This window comes from Myotis yumanensis, unplaced genomic scaffold (assembly GCF_028538775.1).
Source record: "Myotis yumanensis isolate MYYU_CA2020_CCGP unplaced genomic scaffold, mMyoYum1.0.hap1 SCAF_10, whole genome shotgun sequence".
NCBI lineage: Eukaryota > Metazoa > Chordata > Mammalia > Chiroptera > Vespertilionidae > Myotis > Myotis yumanensis.
Window position 1 is genome coordinate 33,365,336 of NW_027223761.1, and position 22,285 is coordinate 33,387,620.

Here is a 22,285-nt window from a genome sequence, read left to right on the forward strand (position 1 = left end):
ATAAAAACTGGCTAACAATGCCCTAAGCCCTTTCTATACATTCTCATCGGATCCTCAGAACGGGAAACCCGACTCCAATTTATGGATGTGGAAACCTAGGCTCAGATGGGTTATGGAATTTGTCCAAAGTCACCAAGTGAAGTGGTAGAATGGAGACCGCAACCCAAGTCCATGCAAGGTCGGTATCTTTTCATCATCCATTTCTGAATCCTCCACCCTGCCCCTTCCTCACTGTACTGAGATCTACACCAGATCCTGCTGCCTCCATGGCCCCGCCCCGGCCCGACTCACAGCCGTGTTCTCCAGTCGGCCAGCCGGACCGGCTGCAGAGCCAGGAACCTCCGGCTGACAACCCCTGACTACAGGAGGCAGCTCTTCAGCCTGTCCCCGTGCTGCTAAGGAGTCTTTGGAGTGGCCAGGTGTGGGGCACGGCTACAGTGTTTTGGCCAGGTTCAAGCCTCGGACTAATGAAAGGACAGGGTCCTCTCATTGCCATGTGCAAGTCCCAGCTGGAGGGCAGGGTCCTCCCAGCACAATCATAGCCAACGGCTGTGGTAGTAAGCTTGAAACTATGGTCCAAACACGTAGCCCCACGTGCCTTGTGATAGAGTTCGGGTGCATGTAGTTGAGTAGGGTTGAAACTCACGAGAATGCTGTAAACAACGTGATCACGCCCCTACTTTGCCTTGTGGCATCTGCTATAAAATAAAGACACGGCTTGTGGGCGCTGTCGTTGTCTCCTCATCAGGGAGGCAGCGTCCCACCGAGACCCAGCTATTATTCTCTTGTCTGTCTTTCCTTAATCCTTTCACCCCCCCACTCGGGATCACCCTTGGTCATGCTGGCGTGGCACAGCCAGGGCTGTAGAGATCAGGCAGGCGGCCCACCGAGGGACCTGGCGGAGGGTTAGAGTCAGTCGGCACACCCTGCGTGGCAGACCTGCGGTATTTTATTTCCCCACCCCCAGGACAATCCTGCGGGGTTAGAATGATTACATCGCTTTGTAGAGAAGAAAGCAAAGCGTCTATAGAGGTTCATGAACTTAGCGACAACAACGGGCCGAGGTTGGAAGGCAGCTCTGCCTGACGCCACCCCCCCAGGCTGCTAACCGCGGGGAATCCTCGGCTGGGGACCAGCTCGCCTGCTCAGTCCAGCTGGCAGCTGGGCCACCTCAGCTGTTTGGGAGTCCCTGTGTCCCTCTGTTGGGACCAGCTGCTTCTGGCTGCCCTCACCTGTCCCCGGGAAGCATGGACTCCAGCCTGGTTAGGAGCCATGGAACTGGACCCCTTGGGCCCTGGCAGGCCAGATGGGATCAAACAGTGGGCATCGAAGAGAGGGAAGCCCGGGTGCATCCTGGCACTGCCTCTCATAGCTGCGCAGCCTTGGACAAATTTCCAAACCTCTCTGTGCCTCAGTGTCCAAACCTATAACATGGGGATCCCCACGTGGGTTACTGTGAGTGTTCAGGGAGATCACGCGCTCACAGCACTCAGCCCGGGGCCTGGCACCGGAGCTGTTATCACCATGCCCGTTTCCTTCCCCATGCCCGCGTGTTCTGGCAGGCAGGTCAGTGGTTTTAGCAGCTTCCTTAAAGACCTGGTTCCTGGAAGACCTGTGTCCGGGGAGCTGCAGCCTTGCTCACCTAGGGACTAAGAGGACACAGTCTGGGGCCTGCCTTCCATGAGTGCCCGACAGAGAACACTGGCATCTGGGTAGGGCTGCTGTACGTCCCAGCCCTCCTTGGCCCTTGGCCTCTGGAGCCCAGCAGTGCCTCGGAGAGCAACCTTCCTCTTCCATTGCCATCGAGACCATCCTCTCCACCTATTACCTTTCCAGCTCCCTGGGCATGTGGCTTTGGGTCAGGTTAGTGGTTCATGTCCCGTACCCCACTGGTCACACTATTCGCCATGATAACCCAAGGGGACAAAAGCAGCTCTACTGAGGAATCCAGAGCTGGAGAAACCAAACCAACCTCCACCCAACCCCCGCTGGCTACACTGCCCAGTGATGGATGCTACCAGCTGAGAACCTTGGGTTTTATAAGGACTTATGCAAACTGTTCTCTGCAAATGCGTTTTGGCCAAATCTGCAACCTGAGTGAGGGATCCTATAATCCTTGGTATGTATTTCAGGAGGCAGGAAACGGGCAGCAACCAATCCCTGTGCACACACCTGACCTAAGGCTGGGTAATATGGTACATGTGAATCTATAAGGGCCTAGGAGCGGTTTTCTAATCTTCGGCTAGGCCAGGGGTGGGCAAACTTTTTGACTCAAGGGACACAATGGGTTCTTAAACTGGACCGGAGGGCCGGAACAAAAGCATGGATGGAGTGTTTGTGTGAACTAATATAAATTCAAAGTAAACATCATTACATAAAAGGGTACAGTCTTTTTTTTTTTTAGTTTTATTCATTTCAAATGGGCTGGATCCGGCCCGCGGGCCGTAGTTTGCCCACGGCTGGGCTAGGCCCTGCTCTTTTCTTGCCCCCTTGACTGGAAAATTCACCCCCTGACCGACCGACTGCTAGCTTACATAATGTGTCCTGCGGGAAGTGCTTCCTGACTTCACCGCAATTGTTGAGGACCCCGGCGCACCTTTTCAGAGCATGTTTCCATGGAGTGTCATGTTTGATTTCCACCTTCCCTACTGGGCTCCTAGAGAGTGGGGGCCATTTTTGTCTTGGGCACAGCTAGATCCCAGTGCCTGGCTTAGGACTCGGCGTGCAGTGGATTCTCCTCAAAGAGTTGTTGAAATAAATGAATTAATCTAAGAAATGAATGTGAAGCTCTTGTACTTGCTTTGACCTTCAAATTTAATTTAAAAATCACCTCAACGTATTTATTACTTCGATAATAAAAATGCTATTCAAAATAATGAAATGGATAAGAATATACGTAAATTTTCCTTAGGAAATGCTAGATATGATCGGAGTTCTTTAATTTGTCCAAACCATAATTAAAATTCTTACTCCATGCTTTCTTATATGCCACATTTCCCCATATTGGTTTCAGTTTTCTATGTGGGATTTAAATTTTAATCAGCTTTCTAGCAAAGATGTGGTCATATCATATACTGAATATGTTCTAAAGCATGATAATTAAAATGATGCAATATTCAGGATAAGAAATAAATATAAATTAGTGGCACAGACTGGAGTTCCCACGAACTTTAGAGAAGATTTATTCCAAATTAGGGGGAAAGAAAAGATTGTGCAACAAGTGGGGTTCGGCTAACTTAATTGCAATTTAAAAATATCATATTCACATTTAATATCACACACACACACACACACACACACACACATCCAGTGTTAAATAGAAAACAACCAGAACAAAGAAAAAAATGTCAAGTTTTCTGATCTGTTAGAGAAAGTTAGTTTTTCAGCTTTGCAATAGTAAAAGCAATCACAGAGGTAACATTGAATTAGACACCAACTAAAAACATCTGTGTCATGAAAACAGCAGTATTGAGTTAGAGATAAATAATAACATGTTGGCCAAAAGGTCTCCCTCTAGTCACACTAAGTTAGTGTGACTGACAAATGTTAATATCTATTGCATCTCCAGAGCTAATCCAAATCCATAAGAAAATAGCACAATCTCAAAAGATAAGAGGAAACATTTCTAAACAGAACTCCCAAAAACACCAAAAAAGAGGCAATAAAGGGTTTTATGAGACTCAGGTCACTGGTGACTCAGGTCACTCGTATGATGAGTTCTGTCTCCTCATCATGTATTTCAAATAATCCCCAATAAAGAGCTTTTGGTGTTGCAGAAACTCAATTATACCACTAGAGGGCGCTCTATCCATGCACTAGGCTGAAATCCTGGGTGCGTGGAGGAAGGGTTCCTGGCTTGGAAAACTGTATATAACCTGGAGGCATCTAGGGTTCCCGGTCCATCTGGCTGATTAGATCCTCTGGTCCAGTCTTCCTTTACAATCCTGAGGACATCAGTGGGTCTGAGCAAGTGCTACAGGGAGCAGAGAGGGTGCTGTGCCTTCAGCCGTGGAGAGAGATGCCTCTGACCTTATGGCTTGGGTGATTATGGGGCACAGACCTCCAGAGGCGGGATTTCTGGTGAGGGTGGCCGTGTCTCCAATACACTCGCCTCACCATCTGTCTCTAAAACAGGGACCGTTGTCTAATCAAATGTTAATTAAAACAGAGTGGCCGGAATAATTAAGGGAACTCATTATGTGAAAAGGAATGTAAATTCTTTAAAATACAATCTCTACTATTTTATTTTTTAAAGAACTAGAATTTCTTTTTAAGAGTTTCAGTAATTCCTCGCATCCAGACTAGACCAGAGGACCTGGGTGGTGGACACTCTGAATTGATTTGCAGGAACCCTGGGCATTTTCTATTCCGGTGCCAGAGGAACTAGTGACGGACGCGGGTTTCGTTGAGAATTTGTCTTTCCTGTCTCTACCTGCGCTCTGGGCTGTGGGAGCCACAGCTTGATTTATTGAGCTAAACAAGTCAGCAGCTAATTTGTTCATTGGTGGCTGTCCTTGGAGAAGTGGTCCTGTGGATAAAGATGAAGATCATTGAAAAACAAGTCAGCTTCCACGGGCAGGACCTGGCAAAGTAGGTCACCCTGGCTTTCCGCTGGCCCGAGGGAGGCTGGAATCCCATTAACCTCAATGGAGAGCGGGCTCAGTGAGGGGGGGCAGGGCTGCGTCTGCAAAACAAAACTTGGCTGCGTGGAGGCTTCTAATTTGACTTCCTAATGAGATTTGGAAGGGGGAAGGGGAACATGGGGTATGTGCTGGGGAATATCAAAGGAAAACAGCTTTCCCTTCACCAGCTGATAGCCCTGAATGGAGAGGGTTTGAGTGTTTGGGAGGTCTGAGTGTTTGCCATCAATTAATTCTGTTTCGCTGGGGGTCTTATCTTAGGACGTCTGAGGGATGGGTGAAGGGTGCCCAAACATTTTTTTCCCAATTTTTCAGAAAGTCTCTCCAATCTTAAAAAAAGAAAGAAAGGAAGAAAGAAAAGCAAAGAGGAAAAAAGGTCCATTGATTCTTTCAACCCCTTGGAGCTCCTGCCCAGTCTTCTTTCACAGCAAACGTCACTGGCTGTCTGTACTCACTGACTCCATAACCTCGTTTCCTGTGCACATTTCACCCTGTTCCAGGCTGTTTACTTCCCCCCATTCACTCTACAGAAAGGCGTCCCAGTGAGGTCACCACTGGATCTTCATGTTGATAAATCCAACGGGCATTTTGCAGCTCTAATCTCACTTGATTTCTCAACTACACTGGACACAGGCTGACCACTCTCTCCTCAGGTGCTTTCTTCACGTGGCTTCCCTGACACCAAGCCTCCTTCCCCAGTTTCTTGCCTATTCCTTTCCTGTTTCCTTTGCAGGCGAGTCCTCCTCAGCATTAAATGTTGGAGCTCCTTGGGTCTCACTCTGAAGTCCTTGACTTAGTCTCAAGCTCTCTCTCATCCAAACCATGTTGCCGTCTCCCATTCCTTATTGACTCTGTATAATTCCCCCCAGGACCTTCAGAGCTTCACAGTTAACTGTGTACGGATTGCCTCCAACTGGATATCTTGAAGCCATTTCTGACACATCCCATCCAGAACCGAATTCACGATCTTCCCATTGAACGTCATCTGATGTTCCATATCTTATGAGAGGCCCCACCAACTCATTAATTATGCATCTTGCCCTGTCTGCCTCTCTAATCCTCCTTACCTAACCGATCACCACAGCCTGTCGATGATCTCTCAGGTCTCTGCGCCTCCCCATCTCCACCACCACCACCCTAGTCAAAGTCACTTAATTCTCCCTGAACCTCTGCAACCGCCTCCTCACTGGGCTCACCTCATTTCTTACCCTTTTCATATTGGAGCCAGAGTGCTGTTATTTTCACCTAAATCTGATCATGTTGTCATTCCGCTCAAAACCCTTCAATGATTTCCCATTACTCATAATGTAAAAATCAAAATCCCTGATGTTGCATGGGTTGGCCCCACACCAAGCTCAGCTTTGATTTCTGGATATAGTTACACCATATACCCTGTTAGTACTTTATGCTCTGCTCCCTCCTCAGGGCTTTTACACATAATGGTTTCTCTAGACTTTGTAGAATGTTCTCCCCTTGCGTTGCTTCTTTACCTAGTTAACTCCTATTGATTCCTTAACTCTTAGCTCAATTCTCATTTCCTCAAGGAAGATTCCTCTGATCGCTCCCCCCCCCCCCCCCCAAAGCTGGGTTGAGGTTCCAATCACACACTCTGATGGCAGCTTATGTCTTTATTTCACAGACATGTCACATCTGTCATCATTGGTGAATGTCTCTGCCCCATTAAACTGTAAAATCCATGAGAAGCTCTGCTTTGCTCACCACTGGATCCCTAAGAACCTTTCACAGTACTTTCCTTTGGAGACCGCCCAATAAAATGTTTGTTGAAGCAACTAAATGTTTCAGTCATCCTTTTCTTTTTAAGTTTAAAAAAATTGATTTCAAACGGAGGGAGAGAGAGAGAGAAAGAGAGGGAGGGAGGGAGAGAGGGAGAGAGAGAGAGAGAGAGAGAGAGAGAGACACACACACATTGATGAGAGAGAAACATGGATCGGCTGCCTCCTGCATGCTTCCTACTGGGGATGGAGCCTGCAACCCGGCATGTGCCCTGACCGGGAATGGAACTGAGACCTCCTGGCGCATGGGATGATGCTCAACTAACTGAGCTACACCTGCCGGGCTCAGGCATCCCTGATAGGACACAGGGTAAGTGAAAGTTAAGACTCTGTTTTTTGTTTGTTTGTTTGTTTGTTTTTGGTGGGAGTAAGACAATTTGGTGGTCACACTGCTATTTCATGCTGCTCAAAAGTCCAATTGACCGATATGTTTTGATTGATTAAGAAATGGCTAATGAATGGTTACTTAATTGTAGTGAGAGCGTAGGCACTGGAGTCAGCTGGATACTGTTTGAATTCCAGCTCCTCCACTGATGGAGCTGGATGCTGAGGGCGGACCTGTCATACCACCTCCGAGCCTCAGTCCCATCATCAGTAAAGTGAGGGTCATAATCCTTGCGGGGCTTATTATGGGGTTAGTGCAAGGATTACGTGGGATAAGGAAGGTAAGTGCCTCGTAGGGTATCTGGCAAATAGTAGGTGCTCAGGGTAAAGGATTTCTCTCCGCTTCCTTTCTTCTCTCCCTTCCTCCCTCTTTCCTTCCTGAACCATCTTGCTTTACAGTTTACATCTTTCTAAACCCAGGCTCCTTAAGGGAAAATGGTGTAAGGTTTCTAACTGGTGTAATTTGTTATCCACAAACTCTGTGGCCCAGATGCCCCCAACCCCTTCCTGGCTTTGAGCCCCTGCCTGTTCAGAGAACCAGAGGTGAGGAACTCTTCGCATCTAGGTCTGGGAGCCTGGGAGCTGGGGGAAGCTGAGGAGAGAGCCTGAGCAAACAGGATTCAGAGTGGCCATGTTTTCTGATTGATGTGAATTATGCAAAGAGGGCTGAGGGTTTTGTGAATGCACATCAGTGTTGTTTGGTGGGATAGCGTGAGACAGGCAAATGCCCGCCCACTAGTTGAGAGCACAGGGCAGCAGGCACTGCCGCTATTGCTTCTTGACGGAAAGGCACTTCCAAGCCTGGGCAGGTTTTCAACTATAGTCAACCCTTGAACAACAAGTGCCCGGGTCCACTTAACAGGGTGGGGCAAAGTAGGCTTACCGTTGTTTCTATGGGAAATAACACAAAAGTCAATAATAATACAGGAATAAACTTAGTTTTTCACGTACTCATAACCGTAAGCCTACTTTTACCCTATATATGGGGAATTTTTTTCAATAAATACACACAGTCCTGTAGGACATGTATTTTCTCTTCCTGATGATTTTCTTAATAACAGTTTTCTTTTTTCTAGCTTACTTTATTGTAAGAATACGGTGTACAATAAATAAAGCATGTAACTATGTGGCAATCGACTGTTATGTTAATGGTAAGGCTTCTGGTCAACAGAAGGCTATTAGTAGGTAAGTTTTGGGGGAGTCTAAAGTTATATGTGGACTATCAGCTGTGCGAGGGTTGGCGCTCCTAACCCCTGTTGTAAGGGCTAGCTTACTCTGGTCTCAACTTCCTCGGAGGTGATCCAGAGCAAGGCTTGGAGGTCACAGCAAGCTAGAAGAAGCCTCCATGCAGCCAGCTGGGCTGCCTGTGGTCAGCTGTCTTCAGGCTTCCACTCAGGGCCTCAGTCCCACCAGACCAGGGCCACTCCAGGGCAAGGAGCAGCCTTCCAGACTCAGCCCCTTGGCGCCTCCGGCACAAAGACTTCATGACCTCTCTCTGACCTGGGCTGGTGTGGGCTCCTTCTCTGAGTTCCCACCATGACACTTATCCCCTGGAGCGCACAAGGCTACCACAGTGCCATTATAGTATTCATATTCTGTGCATATGGTGCCACTTCGACTTGCGCAGAGCAGACCTGGAGTGGCAGAACTCTGTGTATTGTCTGTCTCCCTCTTGGCTGGCCATTCCAAAGGGCGGGGACTGTGTATGGGGCTGGCGCATAGTAGGGGATGAGCCATTAGTTTCCTGAATGGTTAAACAGGTGGGCACCAGGCGCCTGGCAACAGTTTCCCTGCCACCAGCTGGTCATGTGTGAGTGCTCCTCCTCCCTCCGCTCCTGCTGGAGTCTTCCTTGTACTTCCTTTCCTACCATTTTGTGTTTGCCTTTTCTCCCACTGAGTATCTCACACATCCCCCATGTTGTTGCCATCTTCATCAATGTCATCGTTAGTGGAAGCAGACTGCTCCACAGAGGGGCTAGCCAAGCCACTCTCATAAACCATTTTCTGGTGCTAAACTGGGAACTTTTTCTGCTCCAGACCTTGTACCCATAAAGGATGAGTGATACCAAGCCTTGTTCGAAGAATTTCATGGGATTCGGGGTGGCCGCAGTGAGGTGCAGAGTAGGGAGCAGTAAGACATGAGCCTCCCCCAAAAGGAGGCAGGGGCTGAAGCGTGTGATGCTCCCTGTGTCCTCTCAGGTGAACTGAGGAGTGCAGACTTGATCCTGGAGGCCACAGAGGGATTCTGAGTCAGGAAATCAGACTTGAATTCTTAAAGATCACTCTGGTAACGGTGTGGATGAGGGATCAGATGGGGGAGCCGTAGAAGAGGGGAGAATTGGAGTAGACCAGGTGAGAAACTAATGGTGGGAGAATGGCCAGGTGAGGACTGATTTGTGAGATACTCAGAAGGAAGCACCAATAGGAATCAGTGATGGGTTCTATTTTGTTTTTTGTAAAAAATATTTTTATTGATTTCAGAGAGGAAGGGAGAGGGAGAGAGAGATAGAAACATCACTGATGAGAGAGAATCCTTGATCAGCTGCCTCCTGCATGCCCCCAACTAGGGATTGAGCCCGCAATGCAGGCATGTGCCCTGACCAGGAATCAAACCATGACCTCTTGATTCATAGGTCAATGCTCGACCACTGAGCCACACCAGCCAGGCTCAATTTTGGATATGATGAATTCAAGGTCCATGTGGGCCATCCACAGAGAGGTGTCCAAGAAATTGATGGATGGATTTAGCTTCCTACCTACGTACCTACCTGGGGGAGTGGTAGTTTGGGGAGCCATCAGCATACCGGTAGTCACCAAATGCATGGGAGAATGAAATCTCCAAGAGATAGAATAGACAGAAAAAATGGAGACTGAGAGTGGAACCTGGGGTAAACCTGGCTTCCCATGAGGCAGATTTGCTTAGAGTGAGGACACGTATTTGTGGCTGAGAACATAAGTGAATACATACTGGTTAACCTTTATTCTGAGTTGATTCTTCTGCAGTGTTAGAGCCATTGGAGGAAACAGAGACCAAGCCTGCATCCCTGAGAAGATAGGGGCACCTGTGATACTGCACCTCACCTGTTTGTTCATCTAAGAGGTATTGCTGACTTTAATGGCCCAATTGGCATGGGGTGGTCATTAGGTGGGTGGCTCTGAGGACAAGGCCAGGACAGGGGCAGGGCAGAGCCAGGGTCTGTCTGTTACTTACACGTTGAGAGGCTGCCAGGCTGGCCACTGAGCTTTGGCTTTGATGACGGTGAGGACCTCATCGCTCTGCAAAAAACAAACCACAGACACTTAGTGAGGAGAGCTGGGCTCATGGGAACAAAAGGGCTTTGACATGGTCACACTGTCTACCGCCCCTCACTTACCTGCTATTGAGGCTCTACCTGCCCAGGTGTGGGAGCCATCCAGCCCCAGGGTGGGCAAGCCCTGGAGCCCCGGTAATCCCAGGAGGTGGGGCTGAGTGTCCAGTGTGCCTAGTGCGTCGTGGGCACCAATGGGTCCACTGAGCCACACCTTTGGTTTGCAGCTCAGCCCATCTCTCCCTGCTGGAGCCAGGCTCTGACCTGGACTCCTCCTTGGATGGCCAGACTCCCATATTGTGTCTAGCCTGGAGGGAAGACTGTGTGCTCTGCCCAGATACTGACTGGGGCCTGGACTGTAGCAGGAGCTGCAATGCAGCCAACAACTGGCCCCAACAATTGCCACACTCAAGGCCTTTCCTGCTGTTGAGACTCAGGCACCGGATTAAACTCCTTGGGTTGAGGAGGCCAGAATAAAGCTGGGGGCCCACACCCCTGTGTCACTCATGTTATTATGCTCCATTTTGCTTTGGACAGTGTGTAGAGCATCCTTCAAGTCTAAGGACCTAAAATATTCTTTGAGGAAGAACCTAACGGTTAACATTTTGAAGGCAAGCATTAAGTCATCATGGGGTGGGGGGGGTGGGGGGAAGGATCAGAACTTTGCTGATCTTGCTAAACTCTGAGATTTGTTTGGGTTTTTATTTTCAATTACACACTGGGAGTGAGGGGGTATCACACTCTTTTCAAGGCTTAATACTGCCATAGTCCAAATTTGGCTCTGGCTGGGGATGTTCCCCAGAGCGGATTCAGCTGGTTCTGGATCTACCACCCCTTCCTCTGGCCTGGTCTTAGCAGTGTTCAGACACCACTGCCCATTGCACACCGAAAAGCCCAGGATGTCACCAGCTGGGGAAGCAAGAGTTTTGTTGTTGACTGAACAGGTCCCTGAGCTCCAGGAGGGCAGACACTTGCTTGGTTGGCTCACAGCTCTGCCCCAGTTGTTGTTTTTTTAAAAATATATTTTTATTGATTTCAGAGAGGAAAGAAGAGGGAGAAATAGCAATGATGAGAGGGAATCATTGATTGGCTGCCTCCTGCACACCCTGTACTGGGGATTGAGCCTACAACCTGGGCATGTGCCCTGACTGGGAGTCGAACCATGACCTCCTGGTTAATAGGTTGGCACTCAACTGCTCAGCCACACCAGCTGGGCTGCCCCAGTTCTTAAAGCCATGCCTGGCTGTGGGTGCCTAGAACACATTTGGAATGAGTTGGTGGATTTCTTCTTAGTTCGGTACCTTGCCCAGAAAATCCCACTGCCCTGAGAAAACTGGGAGGAAGTCAGAGGTGTCTCCAGGATCAGGCCCAAAGATTAGAAAAAGCCTTTGATCTGGACGCCTTGCCTGCAGCCCAGGAAGGAGTGGGTGGGTGGTGGGTTCTTGAGAAGAAGGAGATCAGCCAGATCCAGGTTGGCCTGGGCGCTACAGGGACAAGCCACAGAGGCACCCCATCCACTGCCACCCCGGGGAACCTTGCAGCCTTCTCCTGAGCCCAGGCCTCCCTGGGGTTCCCTCTCTTAATCAGAGGAAAGATTCACTGGGTGCACAAACACCCCACATTCACACATCTTCAGGGAGAGCATGTCTAAGTCCTGAGAGGTTTACACTTCTCATGAGAGACATTCTTATTTGTTGAGAATGTCTCCCTGATTCATTCCTAATAAATATCTGTTGAATAACTGAAAGAAGCTGCTTATCATGAAGTCACTTGTGAGACCTAACCTATCTCCCGAATGCCAGCGCTGGGTCTCCCATGACCTGGTTTTCCTATGGTCATCTCATATATTCCACGTCCCACACTGAACTCTTCATCTGACCCCGGAGCCCTGCTCCTCCTCCAGCCAGTGCCATCTGGGCTAAAGGCACATCCACCCGCTGCCTGAACCAGACACCAGGCGTCGCCATCATTCCTCCGTCTCCCACCCCTTCACAGCGGTCAGGCCCCAAGACCCACTGTGTTCACCGCCTGTGAACCCCTCCACAGTCTCCTCACTGGTTACTTAGTCTCCTGTACCTTCTTGCTTTCCCCCAACCCACCCTCCCCCAACCTACCCATTTCTTGCCTAAACCCTTCAGCAGCTCCCCACAACGTCCATGATAATTTTTAAATACCTGGTATACTTTTTTGATTTTTTTTTTCAAATATATATTTTTTGAGTTCAGAGAGGAAGGGAGAGGGAGAGAGAGATAGAAACATCAATGATGAGAGAGAATCATTGATTGGTTGCCTCCTGCATGTCCCCTACTGGGGATCAAGCCCGCAAACCAGGCATGTGCCCCTGGCCGGAATCGAACCCGGGACCTTTCAGTTTGCAGGCCAATGCTCTATCCACGGAGCCAAACCGGCTAGGGCCTTTTTAGATTTTTAATTCCAGAGTAATCCATGCTTATTGTAGACAAAATTAGCACCACAGAAGCACACAATGTAAATGTTGAGCTCTTTCCACTTTAGCATCTACCCTGCCTTCTGCCTCCTTCTCCAGAATGTTACAGTTTGGGGTGTATCATTCCAGGCCTTCTACTATGCAGATGCCACTGTGTGTGTGTGTGTGTGTGTGTGTGTGTGCGTGTATATATTAGATACAGCTTTCATACTGAATATCTTATTCTGCGCCATGATTTTTATATTTTCCCTTAATATTACATCATGGGAATCTTTCCATGTCAGTAGCTACAGATTCATAGCTCTCCTTTTGTTGATTTTTAAGACATTGAAGATCTTCAAATTATGGTAAGCTTGGTCAAGACTAATAAAAAAGAAATCCAGGAGACGAGATACTGTCTGATGATGATCATTTTGCCCTTGAAAAAAAATGCTTTACTAAAAAGAAAAAAATAAATCAGTGTGCGTGGAGTTACGGTGGCTTCGCATTGCAATTCAATCTTGGTTTTCGAGTCCTAACTAATGACATATTGATTTTGTTTTTTGCAGAATAACTCAACAAAAATTGTTTGGACCCATCATTAGTGTTTATTTATGGTGATGAAATTCTGTCTAGTTTTCAGAGCTATGGAGGCCCGGAGGATGGTGGGTCCGCGCGTGTGGGCATTAGAACAGCTTGCTGCTGGAATTTGTTTCATCTGGAGGTTCCACACCATCTGCAGGATCAACTGCTATTGTTCCTTGTTTGCGATCATTCGTGTCATCCAATGAAACAGGAACGCACGAGCCTTCTGCAATATTCATTTTAAAAGTGAAATATTTTTGTTGCTGCATCAAAATTCTCCGGCAGAACCGAAGTCCTACGGGATTGGAGAGTGCCTGGCGTGTTCATGGCCATATCTAAATGCGATGGATGGGTAATGAGTAAATTTCTGAAGAAGCAAAGCCATATCATTTACTCTATAGACGTGTAGAATTCCATAGCATGGATGTTCTTGCATGTTTTTTAACCGACACTATTGACAGATATTTAATTGTTGCCATAAATGATACTATGATGAACATTTGGGCATGTATTTCTGTCTTTGCAAACCCGAGGGTTCCTATGTCATAGATTCCCAGGAATGATTAAAAGATGAAGCACGTTGAAAATTTTGGCAGAGTCTACCAATTTGTCCTCAAATGCCTGTACTATTTTATACTCCAGCAAGAATGTGTATGTGCCCATGTCATCACACCCTTGGACATACCGGATACTATCATTCTCATTAGTATTTACTCATCCAGAAGGCAGGCATGTAGTATGGCTGGGAGCCCAAGCTCAGGAGTCGTACCTGAGTTCAAATCCTGGTTTCACCATTTACTAGTTCCATGTCCTTTGGCAAGTCTCTTGACCTCTCAGTTTTCTCACCTGTGAAATGGGGTTAACAAGAGTATCTACGGCACTGGATTGTTAGGGGGGATTAAATAACACCATTCAGAAAGTGTGCTAATACAGTGCCTCTATCAGCACAAATATTAGCTGCTGTTCTCATTCTTACTTACATTCTGGCCAAGCTGGTATTAGAATCGATTTGCACTGCCTGAGTACAGAAAGTGGGGTGCGCAGTCGCATCTACAAACCGACAGAGCCCCAGGAGAACCCAGAAACTCAGGGAGCAAATGACGGGACGTTTCCATGACTCGGTGCGCCCTGGATGGGGCCACGGGGGCACGAGGCGTTTTACATTTTAAAGAATGGAGGATTTAACATTCAGAGCAAGCCATCCAAACTTCAGATGTAAATGAAAAGCCATTTTCACAAGTCTCTAAGGCACAGAAAGGATCTTTCAGCCATCCTAAGAGCCCTCACACATGTCTCCTAGGACCCCTTTCAAACAAAGTGTTTCAAGGCATTCACAGTTCATGCCTCATTTGCATGACGTTAGCAGTTTTCCAGAGATACGCCCATTAAAATTAAAAACCCCCCCAAAACTACAGGTCACTCGTGTCCATCTTCACAGGGCCGAGTGCTTTCATTTTGCTTTTGATAAACATATTGGGAAGATGTGACAGCCGTACTCAGACTGCTTAGTTACTGGGACCACGTGGGAATTGCACGGCCCCCACAAAGGCCAGGGGCTGAGGTCAGATCCAGAGGAGGGAGGGTTCATGTGGAATGAAGGCAGGCTTGGGCCTGGTTGGAGGCAGAAATCACACTGGTATCAGGACATGCCAAAACTGAGCAGAGCAGATAGCAAGAACGTGAATCTGAGGGGGTCAGGGCTGGGGCTGGTGTTTGAAACAACCTTACCCTACACGGACCCTCCCATGCCCTCCCTGCCTTGCTCCTCACCTCCTCTTCTGCAGGCATTTTCCTGGGTCCTGCCCTTCTGCCTTCATCTTCTAGTCCTGAACCACACCTGTTCCTCACCTAAGGCCCTGAGGGCGAGCTCTCCCACCATCGCAGGTCCTGCCCCACACCTGCAGTCTGAGCCACCCACCCACCCCGCCTCCTCCCCCGCAGGAAGAGAAATGGATACAATCCATAATGAGACAGAGAAAGCAACTGAAACAGGGAGAAACAACAATAACAGTGATCTATTGTTTTTCTGTGCTAGGCCCCTTGCTAATTACCTTCACATAGTATCTTATTTAATCTTTACTATACATTTCAAGGTAGGCATAGACTTTTTAATGTTCAGAAACGCATTTATTTGGCCAAATTAGTTACACAGTCAATGGCAGAGTTTAAACCTCAGCTTGGGTTCCCAACACCCATGGCCCTGGGAACCCCAGCAGAGGGCAGCTAGGAGTGGGGAAGCTGCGGTGCAGGGGTCCAGGTGAAAGGTCAGGCCCAGCGCTGGCCCCTGCCTCTGCGCCTGTGGGAGCATATCTGAGAGCTGAACATTGCAGCCACACTCGGAGGATTGTCAGTGTTCACAAGACCGTCAACGTTAGTGCTTCCCTGGTTTTGAAGAAGTTGGCAGGGGGGTGGGGGTGGGGGGCACAGGGGCCTTGAGTTGGGGGAAACTGTTGGCTACCAAATACCAAAGACGGGGAAACCCAATGACACTAAATGCACAGTGATACCCGTGCATGCGCACAGACAGCCCTGCCCCATCCTGCGTCTTTGTGCAGTCATCAGCTTGTTTCGTATGAAAACCTTTGGGGAATAGCTATGATCCCATTTTGCAGATGAGGAAACTGAGATTCAGAGAAGTCACATGACTTGTTCAAAATCACCAGGAATCATGATTCCAATACAGAAGTGTCTGACTCCAAAACTCATGCTCTTCCCGCCTCTCCTGACTATTCTTCCTCTCTATCTCCCCCATTCCTCCCCCATTTTGCTTGTTTTGTGTGTGTGTGTGTGTGTGTGTTTGGTTTTTTTTTTTCCCCCAGCAAGAGTGTGGCTGCCCCTGGCTGACAGTTTTTCTCCCAGGAGGCGCAGGGTCACCAGGTAGGGCAGCGTTCATCATTCTGTGTTAAGACCCGAATGAGCAGTGCTTGGCCCCATTTATTTATTTTTTTTGCTTCTACCCTTTCCCAGAATCCCCACTTACCACCCATAACATTTATTCTGATGGCTTCCACCTCTGAAGGGAAGTGGAAAGTCATCCCTCTGTGAGTGTCCTGGGGATGAGCAGCAGGAAATGAGCCATTTTATGAGGTGATAATGGAGCTATAAGCATCTTTAAGTCAATTGTGCCCAACGGTCCCTCCCATCATTTCAACAGCCTCTGGGTTTATGGGGTCATAAATAAAAACAGACACCTCATATTTCTTGGTGCTTTATATTTTGCCCCTGGTCTCATTGGTTTCCACTGTCACCCTCTGAGGTAAGCAGGCGAATGGTCCCATTTCTCAGGTGAAGTAACTGAGACTCACCTCCTCTGAAACTGCTCTGGTCAAGGGCACCCATGAGCTCTCCATGGCCAATGGGCAACGCCCAGCTCTTAGCTTCTATGACGCCTCCTGCACTTGACCCAGCTGGCCACTCCCTCTGCCTGAAGCTCGGTCTGCCTGGCTCTGGCACTTCCTGCCTCCTCATTCGCCTCACTGGCCTCCCCTTCCCAGCCTCCTTTGCTGGCCCTTCTTCGCCTTCCTCCAAACACTGAAGCGCCCCGGGTTCAAGCCTTCGGTCCTCTTCTCTTTTCTGCCCACACTGCCTTGGTGATGTCATCTTGTCCCACGCCCTGAAATTCTAGCTAAATGTGCACTGCTGCCCACTGAAGTAAGTCTTCTACCTCAGCCTGGCTCTGAACTCCGGGCTTGCTATCAACGGTCAAACGTTTTCATCTGCTGTCCAATTGGCATCTCAAACTCAACGTGTCTGAAATCCTACTCCTGATCGTCCCCTCCCCAAACCTGGCCTCCCCGCTTCCCCTCCATGAAACAGCAAAGCCATCCTTCCAGTTTCTCATCCTGGATGCTTCTTTCTCTCCTATTATACATCTGATCCGTCAGCACATCCTGTCAACTCCACTTCTAAAACGTCTTTATGAGCCAATGACTTTTCGGCACCTGCTCTGCCACCATCCTGGTCCAACCCACCATCATCACTCATTGCAGTTGCTGCCGGGCTGATCCCTCTGACTTTTTCCTCACCTTCCTCCACGCTCTACAGTGGCCATGTCATTCCTCTGGTCAGAGTCTCCCAGTGGCTTCACATCTCACAGCAAGTGGGGACCGTGCCATGGCCCCCAGGGCCCTTCATGATCTCCTCGTCCCTGTCCCCTCACTAACCCCATCTCTTATGACTCTTCCCTTTTACTCACCCTGTTTCCGGCCGCCCTGGACATGTTGCTTTTCCTCAACGTGCCAGGCAGCTCCCCATGTCAGGAATGTGTCCTCCAGCTGCCAAAACACTCATTCCTCTGCCTCCTCCAGTTTGCTCACATGTCACTTCTCAGTGAAGCCTCTGCTGACCACACTATTCACAATAGCAATTCCCAGTCCCTCCCGCCCCCCAGCACACCCCCATCACCTTCCATGACTACCTTCTCTCTAGAACACTTGTCACTGTTTTAGGTACTATGTATTTTGCTTATTTACTTTTTAAAAATATATATTCTTATTGATTTCAGAGAGGAAAGGAGAGGGAGAGATAGAAACATCAGTGATGAGAGAGAATCATTGATCTGCTGCCTCCTGCACACCCCACACTGGAGATCAAGCCCACTACCCGGGCATGTGCTCTGACCAGGAATGGAACCGTGACCTCCTGGTTTATAGGTTGATGCTCAACCGCTGAGCCATGCTGGATGGGCCACTTACTAGTATTTACTTTTTGTCATCTGTCTCCCCATGAAGATAGCGTCTGTTTTACTCACTGCTGTACTATCAGCGTTCAGAACCATGCTCCGAGCATGCTCAATGAATGCGTGCTGAATGGACGAGAGGCTCTGAGTCCCAATCCACCAACACCCCCTCAGTCTAGGGTGGAGCCGGAGCTGTGTGAGGTGACACAGGAAACCTGGGTGTGGAGGTGGTGGGCACTGGATGAGCAGGAGGAGAGCGCCAGCCAGAACACTGTGCTGGGACTGCAGGTGGGAGAGGGAAGGATGAGGGACAGGACCCAGAGGTCACTTTAGGAACCATGGTCAGAGCTCCCAGGTTCTGAATCGGCCCCCAGAAACGCCCGGAAACCGGGGTTGGCTGTTTGGAAGTGCCCATAGCTCGCCTGGTCCCCTGGGAAGTGGCTGTCTCATCAGCTATTTGGAAGCCAGAGAAGGTATCTGAAGCCCATTCACAGATCCACAAGAAGGTGATGTGGTTGCACAGGAGCATTTCAAATCCAATTTCTTTCCAAACACAGCCTGTAATTCCGACGGGAAATTGCATAATGCTTGTAGATAACAATCTTCCCGAGAGGCAGTTTTGTGAAAGCAGCTTGGCATTTCCGAAGCGCGAGGGACAGGGCCCATCAGAGCGCCCACTGCCCTCCGCCCGGCTGCCGGTCTGTGGCAGGCGGAGAGCTCTGAGCTCGGGCATCACTCCCTGACCTGAGCGAGAGGCCGTCCTTCCGTGCCCCTCTATTAGCCACAGGCATCGATTTAGCTCAGCCTTCGGTGACCAAACTGCCAATCCCGGGCTTAACCTCATTTTCTGGGTTTTCAATGTGTCCTTCCTAATGCTTGCGAAAGCCCACCTCTCATCTGAGTTACGCAGGGAGCTGAACAGGTCAGTGGGGCATGTCCATCTCTCCTGTCCCGCCAGCTCTCATGACTGATTTCCCAGGCCCTTCTCCCCACCTCCTCCTCTGTGTCCAGCAATTAGGAAAACATTAGTGCCAGGGCCAGGCAGGGAAGTAGGAAAGGGGCCAGGGCAGGCGAGACTCTGCCATCACCCAGGAGAGAGGGGGCAAAGCAGGGGCTGCTTTCAAACAGGCCTGGCTGCTAGGAACCCTGGGAGCCTGGAAAGGCTCTGGCTGAAGGTGCCTGAGGCAACCTGTAAGGGCAGCGTCCCAACCCTGCCCAGTCTCCGGTGGTCTTAAAGGCACAGCCTTCCACACCCCTCGCTCCTCTTCCCTGTCTCCCATCCCCACCTTCCTCTGAGGACAGCTCCTGTCCAGTCTGGAAGCCTGTGTTAGAGCGGGGCTTGGGCTGTGTCCTCCCTGTGTCCCCAGCGCCCGGCCTGGCTTGGGGGAGGTATGCAGGGAATGATTAAGGGATGAATAATGGATTAGTTAATTAAACAATTAATTAATGACAAGCTAGAGGAAGCCTCCGGCCTTGGCTGCCCTCCCAGGGGGCCTTAGGGGCACTTTTTGCAAGTTCTCTGGGATGGGGATGCTGCGGGAAGGTTGGTGAGCAGGAGTGCTGTGGCCTGACTCATGCGTTCAGCGATTCGGCTAACTGTGGGGGAGGGGAGGAGGACACTGTCACAGGGCCAGGGGCGGAGGCAGGGGCTGCACCTGGAGAGAGCAACAGAGAGGGTGAGGTGATGTCGATACAAGACATTATTATTATTTGTTATCCTCACCTGAAGATATGTTTATTAATTTCAGAGAGAGGGAGGGAGGGGAGGAGGAGGGAGGGAGATGAGAGAGAGAGAGAGAGAGAGAGAGAGAGATCAGTTGGCTGCCTCCTTCATGCGCCCCAACTGGGGTTTGAACCCACAACCTGGGCATGTGCCCTGACTGGGAATGGAACCTGAGATCTTTCAATATATTACCGGACGCCACTCTGACCGACTGAGCCACACCGGCCAGGGTCAAGACATTATTTTAAAGGGAGAAGCAACAAGATCTGTTGATGGATTGGATGTGGGGTGTCAAACAAAAAAGGGTCCAGGCTGACTCCAAGGGGAGGTATCATGTAGGCAGTTGGAGATCTGAGGCTGGAGTTTGAGAGCAAGTCAGGCTAGAGGTGTGCATTTGAAAGTCATCAGCATATACAGTAGGTGGTAGTTAAAGCCACAGGACATAGTACCTAGGAGTGAGGGGAGACAGAGAAGAGAGTAGGGAAGGCTTTATTATCTTTAAAATAAAAGCAATTTCAAAAGGAAATGAGAACTCATTTGTACACTAAGATCTCCCTCTCCTCTCTTAAGAAGCTTCTGGCCCAGGTATCATACTGTCAGCCTGTTTTGCTGGGTCCTTAAATATAATATTTCACTTCATCATCTCCCTTCATCCACTGATTTTCAGAAAAAGCTTACAAATTATTAAGTAATGAAGCTCTAAATGACCTGGATGGGGGAGAAATAAGCAGACCCTACGGTGTGCTGCACAGCAGCTTCAAATAAGGCTGCTTTCTTAAATGGTGCTATTTAAATGCAAAGGAACAACTTGATAAGCTTTAAAAGCTTAACCCTTCTCATTCCTGAGACCCCATATACTCAGATTATCATCGAGGTAATGGGAGAAACTGTGTTGCTGGCTGTCACTAAAGAAATGTCCCTACCAGGGATTTAAGATCACACATACATGGCCAGCCTCTGCTGGGCTTCCCCTGGTAACAGTAGGTTCCTCGACGTGAAAGCCCCCTTCTAGTTATTATTGTGGCACCACGGAGCAGGAGTTAAAGAGCAGCGTGGTGGAGTAAGGCAGACTGAAGTTCAAATCTCGGCTCAGCCACTGATGTGCTATGTAAATTTGGGGAAGTCACTCATCCTCGCTGAAAGGATTCCTCATGTGTAAAACATACTTATTGAGCTTCGTTTTTGGAGGGGTACAGTCAGAGGCTGTACTGGGCACGGGGCATAGGGCAGTGGACAAGGTGACAGTCCCTGCTCTTGTGGGGTATGTCCTCTAGTGCAGTGGTTCTCAACCTTCCTAATGCCGGGACCCTTTAATACAGTTCCTCATGTTGTGGTGACCCCCAACCATAAAATTATTTTTGTTGCTACTTCATAACTATAACTTTGCTACTGTTATGAATCATAATGTAAATATCTGATATGCAGGATGTATTTTCATTGTTACAAATTGAACATAGTTAAAGCATAGTGATTAATCACAAAAACAATATGTAATTATATATGTGTTTTCCGATGGTCTTAGGCGACCCCTGTGAAAGGGTCGTTCGACCCCCAAAGGGGTCGTGACCCACAGGTTGAGTACCACTGCTCTAGTAGGTTAATAATAACATGTGAAGATTGAAGGAGATACTGTAATGTAAGGTGAATGGTAATGAAAAGGTAACTCTGATCACTTGGATGTATTTATATCACTCCACACTGCCTTCTCTCACTGTGATCTCCCACTTCTGCCGACCTACCTTTCAGCGTAAATCTCCTACATTACCTGTCATGTGCAGGTTGGCTCAAGGCTGTGAGTTCCTTTGCCTGGAATGTCCTTATCTCTTTCTTCTTAAGCAACTCCTCCTCTAAATGCTAGCTTCTTCTTTTTAAATAAAAATTTACATACAGTTGTCCATTATCCTCTGGGGATATGTTCCAAGACCCCCAGCGGATGCCTGAAACCATGGATACTTTTGAACCCTATGTACACTATGTTTTTTTCTATACATATATACCTATGATAATGCTTAATTTATAAACGAGGCACAGTAAGAGGTTAGCCAATAACTAACAGTAAAAAGAACAATTATAATAATATACTATAATAAAAGTTATGTGAATGTGCTCTGTCTCAAAATATCTTATTGTATGTACTCAACTTTTCACTTAAAGGAAGCACTTGACAGCTTCTCTTTGGCATATCAGAACTGCCAGCATCACTACTCTAGTAGTTTGGGGGCCATTATTAGGTAAAATAAGGGTTATTTGAACACAGTACTGAGATACCATGACAGTAGATCTGATAATCTATATGATTACTAAGCGACTAGCTGGTGGGGAGTGTATAGAGTGGATATACTTGGCAATGGGATAATTCACGTCTCAGGTGGGATGGAGTGGATGGCACTAGATTTCATCACATTACTCAGAACTGCATGCAATAGAAAACATGAATTATTTATTTCTGGAATTTTCTATTTAACATTTTTGGACCATGGTTGACCATGGGTAATTGAAACTGTGGAAAGTGAAACAAAGATAAGGGGGGGGGGGGGGGACTACTATATTTAAGATGTACAACATGGTTTTTTTAAATATATATATAGTTCTTTATTGATTTCAGAGAGGAAGAGAAGAGAGAGATAGAAACATCAATGATGAGAGAGAATCATTGATCGTCTGCCTCCTGCAGGCCTCCTATTGGGGATCGAGCCTGCAACCCAGGCATGTGCCCTTGGCCAGGATCAAACCTGGGACCCTTCAGTCC

General features: G+C 48.4%; 1 protein-coding gene across 3 annotated transcripts in view; it reads right to left on the minus strand.

Moving 5' to 3' along the window:
• The window catches only part of SPON1 (spondin 1), a 247,809-nt gene that overhangs the window by 14,001 nt on the left and 211,523 nt on the right, over positions 1 to 22,285 (minus strand). For all 3 annotated transcript variants that reach the window (XM_070428271.1, XM_070428270.1, XM_070428272.1), the window contains one exon: positions 10,029 to 10,093. In XM_070428271.1, coding sequence (XP_070284372.1) covers positions 10,029 to 10,093 — 65 coding nt within the window. The remainder of the gene's footprint in view (positions 1 to 10,028; positions 10,094 to 22,285) is intronic.